This window comes from Mytilus californianus, unplaced genomic scaffold (assembly GCF_021869535.1).
Source record: "Mytilus californianus isolate M0D057914Y unplaced genomic scaffold, xbMytCali1.0.p SCAF_3, whole genome shotgun sequence".
Classification (NCBI taxonomy): Eukaryota; Metazoa; Mollusca; class Bivalvia; order Mytilida; family Mytilidae; genus Mytilus; species Mytilus californianus.
In genome coordinates, this window is record NW_026262679.1 from 103,257,151 (window position 1) to 103,265,596 (window position 8,446).

Here is an 8,446-nt window from a genome sequence, read left to right on the forward strand (position 1 = left end):
GATATGCTAATGCTTATACAACTGCATTCCAAATATCATTGACCTACCACTAGTGGTTCCCCATAAACTGACCAAGTCACAAACTAATACATTGCTGACAACGCCGCCGACACCGGAAACAGCATACCTATGTCTCGCTTTTTGACTCTGTCAAGGCGAGTAAAAAAGTATGTTAAATAAAATTGAGAATGGAAATGGTGAATGTGTCAAAGAGACAACCACCCTACCAAATAGCAGAAAACAGTAGAAGGCCACCAATGGGTCTTCAACACAGCTAGAAAATCCCGCAACCAGAGGCGGGCTTTAGCTGGCCCCTAAACAAAACTGTACTAGTTCAGTGAAAATGGACATCACACTAGACTCCAAACAATATAAATGAACTAAAATTAAAAAACATACAAGACTAACAAAGGCTATAAACCGCATTTTTACCTGTATAAGAATGGTTTTTGTGGATAGAATCAGTCAACAGAATGGTTCCCCCTTGTTTCACTTTCAATGTTGACTTTCTTTTTCTTTAAAAGCTGAACATGTCTAGTACATGCATAACTTATCTCTCAAGCTAAAGGGTTAAATGGAAGGTCACATGAATATGGATTCAATGAGGTTAAATTATTAACTTGCTAGTCAATAATACATCAGCAATGTTTTGGGGCTTATTTTGACAAATTTAGGCCAAACTGACAGCTTTTAACAAGGAAATATTTCTAAATTTGTGTCTAAATTGTAGCTAATGCCCCTTTGAACATGTACATGCAAGTTACAACAACTGATATGTGTAAACATTAATAATAACATGGATAGATCTCAGTTACAGGATAACAGTCTAGTAACCAGGAATGAAGTCCTTTAATAAATCTACCATCTATTCAATGGGATATTATTATACCGGGATGAAAATTATGTAAAGGTGCTTTAATTTGTAGTACATGTATAGTCAAAGAGTATTCATAAAACTGTCAACTTCTATTAAAATTTGGATGATTATTAAATGTATATAGTGGACGACTACTGTCGAGTTAAAAGTAAAATAACAAAAATACAGAACTCCAAGGAAAATTCAAAACGAAAAGTCCCTTATCAAATGGCAAAATTAAAAGCTCAAACACATTATACAAATGGAAACAACTGTCATATTCCTGATGGTCCCAATTTTTTTTTCTCTTTAAAGTTGGAAGTGAATATGATGACCCTTATACTCATAACAGAATTGCTCTATTAAACATGTTAAATGGTAGTCATGACCCATCAAGAATTCTTCAAGAAACCATGAAGGGGACTACAAGTATGAGAAAGTAATTGAAATTTGGCAGTCAAATATAATATGGAATGAAAAATCTGCCCTTTAATTATAAATTGGCATTGAAATAATGGGGAAAATAATTGGGACCCCTTCCATATGCTTAACAGCTGAGAGTCAACAATGGTCAAGATGATTTATTTTTAACAGTAGAAAGTTTTTTCTTCATAGACCTAAAATAGAGGAATCAAGGTCCGTACGCACCCTTTAAAAGATTTGTATTGAATAAATTCTTAATCATGTTTTAGTTAGTGTTGCTATCATATAAATATAATAATTTTTTTATTATTGTTTTAAAATAAAATAAAATGCTTCGCTGAGTGCAGCCTGATACGACCGCAGAGGTCGAACCCTGAACAGTTTGGGCAAATTTGGACACAATATTCAAGCTTTATACTGTCTGAATTTGGATTGTGATCAAATTTTTGACATAATATAGGTTTCTGACACAAAATAAATGTGGTCAAAGATCTTACAAATATATTGCGCAATACTGTCGATTGAAGATTTCTTCTTGAAACTTTTAAAAAATTCGAAACTTGAAAAATTTTGAAAATATAAAATATTTAATTATCCCTTAAAAAAATTGGAAAAAAAATCCCCCCCCCCCCCCCAATTTTTTGAAACCCCCCTTGGAGCAATAACCCCAAAACTCAATTCCAGCCTTTTCTTTCGTAGTATGGAACATTGTAGTACAATTTCAGAGAGATCCATACACTTAAACACAAGTTATTGTCTGGGAACTAGAAAAATGCTTGTTTTTGGCCCTTTTTTGGCCCCTAATTCCTACATGTTTGGGGCAATTAACCCCAAACTCAATCACAGCTTTCCCTTTGTTATATGGAACCTTGTGGTACAATGTCAGAGAGATCCATACACTTACACACAAGTTATTGTCTGGAAACTAGAAAAATGCTTGTTTTTGGCCCTTAATTCCTAAACTGTTGGCCCCATAACCCCTAAAATGAATCCCAACCTTCTACTTGTGTTAAACATTGTGGTACAATTTCAGACTCTGTCAAGGCGAGTAAAAAAGTATGTTAAATAAAATTGAGAATGGAAATGGTGAATGTGTCAAAGAGACAACCACCCTACCAAATAGCAGAAAACAGTAGAAGGCCACCAATGGGTCTTCAACACAGCTAGAAAATCCCGCAACCAGAGGCGGGCTTTAGCTGGCCCCTAAACAAAACTGTACTAGTTCAGTGAAAATGGACATCACACTAGACTCCAAACAATATAAATGAACTAAAATTAAAAAACATACAAGACTAACAAAGGCTATAAACCGCATTTTTACCTGTATAAGAATGGTTTTTGTGGATAGAATCAGTCAACAGAATGGTTCCCCCTTGTTTCACTTTCAATGTTGACTTTCTTTTTCTTTAAAAGCTGAACATGTCTAGTACATGCATAACTTATCTCTCAAGCTAAAGGGTTAAATGGAAGGTCACATGAATATGGATTCAATGAGGTTAAATTATTAACTTGCTAGTCAATAATACATCAGCAATGTTTTGGGGCTTATTTTGACAAATTTAGGCCAAACTGACAGCTTTTAACAAGGAAATATTTCTAAATTTGTGTCTAAATTGTAGCTAATGCCCCTTTGAACATGTACATGCAAGTTACAACAACTGATATGTGTAAACATTAATAATAACATGGATAGATCTCAGTTACAGGATAACAGTCTAGTAACCAGGAATGAAGTCCTTTAATAAATCTACCATCTATTCAATGGGATATTATTATACCGGGATGAAAATTATGTAAAGGTGCTTTAATTTGTAGTACATGTATAGTCAAAGAGTATTCATAAAACTGTCAACTTCTATTAAAATTTGGATGATTATTAAATGTATATAGTGGACGACTACTGTCGAGTTAAAAGTAAAATAACAAAAATACAGAACTCCAAGGAAAATTCAAAACGAAAAGTCCCTTATCAAATGGCAAAATTAAAAGCTCAAACACATTATACAAATGGAAACAACTGTCATATTCCTGATGGTCCCAATTTTTTTTTCTCTTTAAAGTTGGAAGTGAATATGATCACCCTTATACTCATAACAGAATTGCTCTATTAAACATGTTAAATGGTAGTCATGACCCATCAAGAATTCTTCAAGAAACCATGAAGGGGACTACAAGTATGAGAAAGTAATTGAAATTTGGCAGTCAAATATAATATGGAATGAAAAATCTGCCCTTTAATTATAAATTGGCATTGAAATAATGGGGAAAATAATTGGGACCCCTTCCATATGCTTAACAGCTGAGAGTCAACAATGGTCAAGATGATTTATTTTTAACAGTAGAAAGTTTTTTCTTCATAGACCTAAAATAGAGGAATCAAGGTCCGTACGCACCCTTTAAAAGATTTGTATTGAATAAATTCTTAATCATGTTTTAGTTAGTGTTGCTATCATATAAATATAATAATTTTTTTATTATTGTTTTAAAATAAAATAAAATGCTTCGCTGAGTGCAGCCTGATACGACCGCAGAGGTCGAACCCTGAACAGTTTGGGCAAATTTGGACACAATATTCAAGCTTTATACTGTCTGAATTTGGATTGTGATCAAATTTTTGACATAATATAGGTTTCTGACACAAAATAAATGTGGTCAAAGATCTTACAAATATATTGCGCAATACTGTCGATTGAAGATTTCTTCTTGAAACTTTTAAAAAATTCGAAACTTGAAAAATTTTGAAAATATAAAATATTTATCCCTTAAAAAAATTGGAAAAAAAATCCCCCCCCCCCCCCCCCCCCAATTTTTTGAAACCCCCCTTGGAGCAATAACCCCAAAACTCAATTCCAGCCTTTTCTTTCGTAGTATGGAACATTGTAGTACAATTTCAGAGAGATCCATACACTTAAACACAAGTTATTGTCTGGGAACTAGAAAAATGCTTGTTTTTGGCCCTTTTTTGGCCCCTAATTCCTACATGTTTGGGGCAATTAACCCCAAACTCAATCACAGCTTTCCCTTTGTTATATGGAACCTTGTGGTACAATGTCAGAGAGATCCATACACTTACACACAAGTTATTGTCTGGAAACTAGAAAAATGCTTGTTTTTGGCCCTTAATTCCTAAACTGTTGGCCCCATAACCCCTAAAATGAATCCCAACCTTCTACTTGTGTTAAACATTGTGGTACAATTTCAGACTCTGTCAAGGCGAGTAAAAAAGTATGTTAAATAAAATTGAGAATGGAAATGGTGAATGTGTCAAAGAGACAACCACCCTACCAAATAGCAGAAAACAGTAGAAGGCCACCAATGGGTCTTCAACACAGCTAGAAAATCCCGCAACCAGAGGCGGGCTTTAGCTGGCCCCTAAACAAAACTGTACTAGTTCAGTGAAAATGGACATCACACTAGACTCCAAACAATATAAATGAACTAAAATTAAAAAACATACAAGACTAACAAAGGCTATAAACCGCATTTTTACCTGTATAAGAATGGTTTTTGTGGATAGAATCAGTCAACAGAATGGTTCCCCCTTGTTTCACTTTCAATGTTGACTTTCTTTTTCTTTAAAAGCTGAACATGTCTAGTACATGCATAACTTATCTCTCAAGCTAAAGGGTTAAATGGAAGGTCACATGAATATGGATTCAATGAGGTTAAATTATTAACTTGCTAGTCAATAATACATCAGCAATGTTTTGGGGCTTATTTTGACAAATTTAGGCCAAACTGACAGCTTTTAACAAGGAAATATTTCTAAATTTGTGTCTAAATTGTAGCTAATGCCCCTTTGAACATGTACATGCAAGTTACAACAACTGATATGTGTAAACATTAATAATAACATGGATAGATCTCAGTTACAGGATAACAGTCTAGTAACCAGGAATGAAGTCCTTTAATAAATCTACCATCTATTCAATGGGATATTATTATACCGGGATGAAAATTATGTAAAGGTGCTTTAATTTGTAGTACATGTATAGTCAAAGAGTATTCATAAAACTGTCAACTTCTATTAAAATTTGGATGATTATTAAATGTATATAGTGGACGACTACTGTCGAGTTAAAAGTAAAATAACAAAAATACAGAACTCCAAGGAAAATTCAAAACGAAAAGTCCCTTATCAAATGGCAAAATTAAAAGCTCAAACACATTATACAAATGGAAACAACTGTCATATTCCTGATGGTCCCAATTTTTTTTTCTCTTTAAAGTTGGAAGTGAATATGATCACCCTTATACTCATAACAGAATTGCTCTATTAAACATGTTAAATGGTAGTCATGACCCATCAAGAATTCTTCAAGAAACCATGAAGGGGACTACAAGTATGAGAAAGTAATTGAAATTTGGCAGTCAAATATAATATGGAATGAAAAATCTGCCCTTTAATTATAAATTGGCATTGAAATAATGGGGAAAATAATTGGGACCCCTTCCATATGCTTAACAGCTGAGAGTCAACAATGGTCAAGATGATTTATTTTTAACAGTAGAAAGTTTTTTCTTCATAGACCTAAAATAGAGGAATCAAGGTCCGTACGCACCCTTTAAAAGATTTGTATTGAATAAATTCTTAATCATGTTTTAGTTAGTGTTGCTATCATATAAATATAATAATTTTTTTATTATTGTTTTAAAATAAAATAAAATGCTTCGCTGAGTGCAGCCTGATACGACCGCAGAGGTCGAACCCTGAACAGTTTGGGCAAATTTGGACACAATATTCAAGCTTTATACTGTCTGAATTTGGATTGTGATCAAATTTTTGACATAATATAGGTTTCTGACACAAAATAAATGTGGTCAAAGATCTTACAAATATATTGCGCAATACTGTCGATTGAAGATTTCTTCTTGAAACTTTTAAAAAATTCGAAACTTGAAAAATTTTGAAAATATAAAATATTTATCCCTTAAAAAAATTGGAAAAAAAATCCCCCCCCCCCCCCCAATTTTTTGAAACCCCCCTTGGAGCAATAACCCCAAAACTCAATTCCAGCCTTTTCTTTCGTAGTATGGAACATTGTAGTACAATTTCAGAGAGATCCATACACTTAAACACAAGTTATTGTCTGGGAACTAGAAAAATGCTTGTTTTTGGCCCTTTTTTGGCCCCTAATTCCTACATGTTTGGGGCAATTAACCCCAAACTCAATCACAGCTTTCCCTTTGTTATATGGAACCTTGTGGTACAATGTCAGAGAGATCCATACACTTACACACAAGTTATTGTCTGGAAACTAGAAAAATGCTTGTTTTTGGCCCTTAATTCCTAAACTGTTGGCCCCATAACCCCTAAAATGAATCCCAACCTTCTACTTGTGTTAAACATTGTGGTACAATTTCAGAGCAATCGAAATACTTATACACAAGTTATTATCCTGAAACTAGAAAATGCTTGTTTTGGGCCCCTTTTGGGCCCCTAATTCCCAAACAGTTGGGACCATCATCCCCAAAATCAATCCCAACCCTCCTTTTGTGGTATTAAACCTTCTTAAAAAATGTCATAGATATCCATTCACTTAAACTAAAGTTATTGTCCGGAAACCAATGTGTCTTTGGACGACAAAGACGACGACATCATACCATTATACGATCCCAAAAATTTTTTTGCGGTCGTATAATGAGTCATATCACTATTTTTAATCCTAGTCTGTTTGCCCTGATTCACTTTCACCCTTATACATGTTCCACCTGATTCACTTTCACCCTAATACATGTTCCCCATGATTCTTATTGCATTTTGTTATCCTGTTGTATAATGGCATAATATATTATTTGAATTTTGTGTGTTGAAAATTTCACCGAATATTTATGTTGTATTGCTGCTACCAGATAATTATATTGCTTTTTTTGCACTGATCATGAAGTACACATGAATACCAAGACAACTGTAGACAAAGTTATCTGGGTTGTCTTGTTTTGTTTTTTTTTGGGGGGGGGGGGGGGGTCTCTTTTTTTCTCTCCTTTCATTTCTTTTAAATGTTTTACAAAGTTACATGTATATGTATGTATAAATACTTTTTGGAAGAATGAATAAGTTCCATTATCCACTTCAGAATACAAAATTTGTCACTGAAAACACACTTAAGATTGAAGGATCCAAGCTGCGAAATAAATTCCTTTCCTTGCATTAATATTTTTAAATGCTTGTTTTAACTAGTTCCAAGCTGAAATGTTATTTTCATTACTAAACCACCAAAGACAATATAAAAATCAGTGATATGAAAGACATCATAATCATACCTCATTAGCATTACAATCAATAGTCATACAAAATGAATTAAATATAAAAAAAAATCAGTGACAGTGTAACAATGAAGCCAATCATTGCTCGAAAAAAATCAATTAATTTTAAAACATTTTCATGTTTTTCTTTAAGAATTTTAAGATATAGTATTTTCTTTAAAATTGATAAAAAAATATCAGCAAAGATATATAAAAACCTTAAAACCGTTAATATGATTTCTTTGAAAATACTGCAAATGGACCAAGGGCAAACCGACTATTTGAGCGAATAAACTAAAGGTGAACATGTAATTAGGGCGAAATGACCAAATAGTCAATACCCATTATTTCAGTGATTGCGATTCTGAAACACATGATTAGGTTCTGACTTTGTATCAGTCCCATAATCATTTCCATAAAATGGTGTGTCAAGACAGATAATTGTGTATCTATAACATGTGTTAATGAGAATCCTGTTTTAGTAACCTAGGGCTAGGGATTTATTCCCAACCTGTTGAACAGAAATGAATCTTCATACCAGAAGTTCAAAGATATTCTAAATTTAACAGTTTAATGAAATTACTTTCCTGATGACTATAGTAGTAAACTAACTGAATCTGCACTTCCATTATAATTTACACATTTTGCTGAGATATCAATTTTTCATTGATCGATCGATCAAAACTCACCATTCTATTGCGTTTTACATGAATAAATTTATGAAATAAGGAAACAGTTAGATGTAGCTTCTATTTCCTTGTTTCTAGTGACCTTTACCTTTCGCTTTGGCATTTTCTTTTTGGGGAAAACATCGAATGTTTCAAAACATAAACAATCCAAAACTGTTCGGCCGCTAAAATTTGCTTCCGGTTCTGTATAATCTATCTTAAAACCAAAAATATTAATTGTAGTTGCTGTACT

General features: G+C 33.3%; 1 protein-coding gene and 2 long non-coding RNA genes across 4 annotated transcripts in view; 1 reads left to right on the plus strand and 2 right to left on the minus strand.

The window, feature by feature from the left end:
- Positions 1 to 8,392, minus strand: part of LOC127735608 (histone acetyltransferase KAT7-like) — a 28,533-nt gene extending 20,141 nt beyond the window's left edge. The window contains exon 1 of one of the 2 annotated variants that reach the window (XM_052245833.1): positions 8,303 to 8,392. In XM_052245833.1, coding sequence (XP_052101793.1) covers positions 8,303 to 8,317 — 15 coding nt within the window. In that variant the 5' untranslated portion in view covers positions 8,318 to 8,392. The other variant, XM_052245834.1, reaches the window with a different exon arrangement.
- LOC127735633 (uncharacterized) overlaps positions 1 to 8,446 on the plus strand; it is a 151,334-nt gene that overhangs the window by 105,744 nt on the left and 37,144 nt on the right. The gene's annotated exons all lie outside the window — the stretch shown is intronic.
- The window catches only part of LOC127735629 (uncharacterized), a 73,981-nt gene that overhangs the window by 28,713 nt on the left and 36,822 nt on the right, over positions 1 to 8,446 (minus strand). The window lies entirely within an intron of this gene.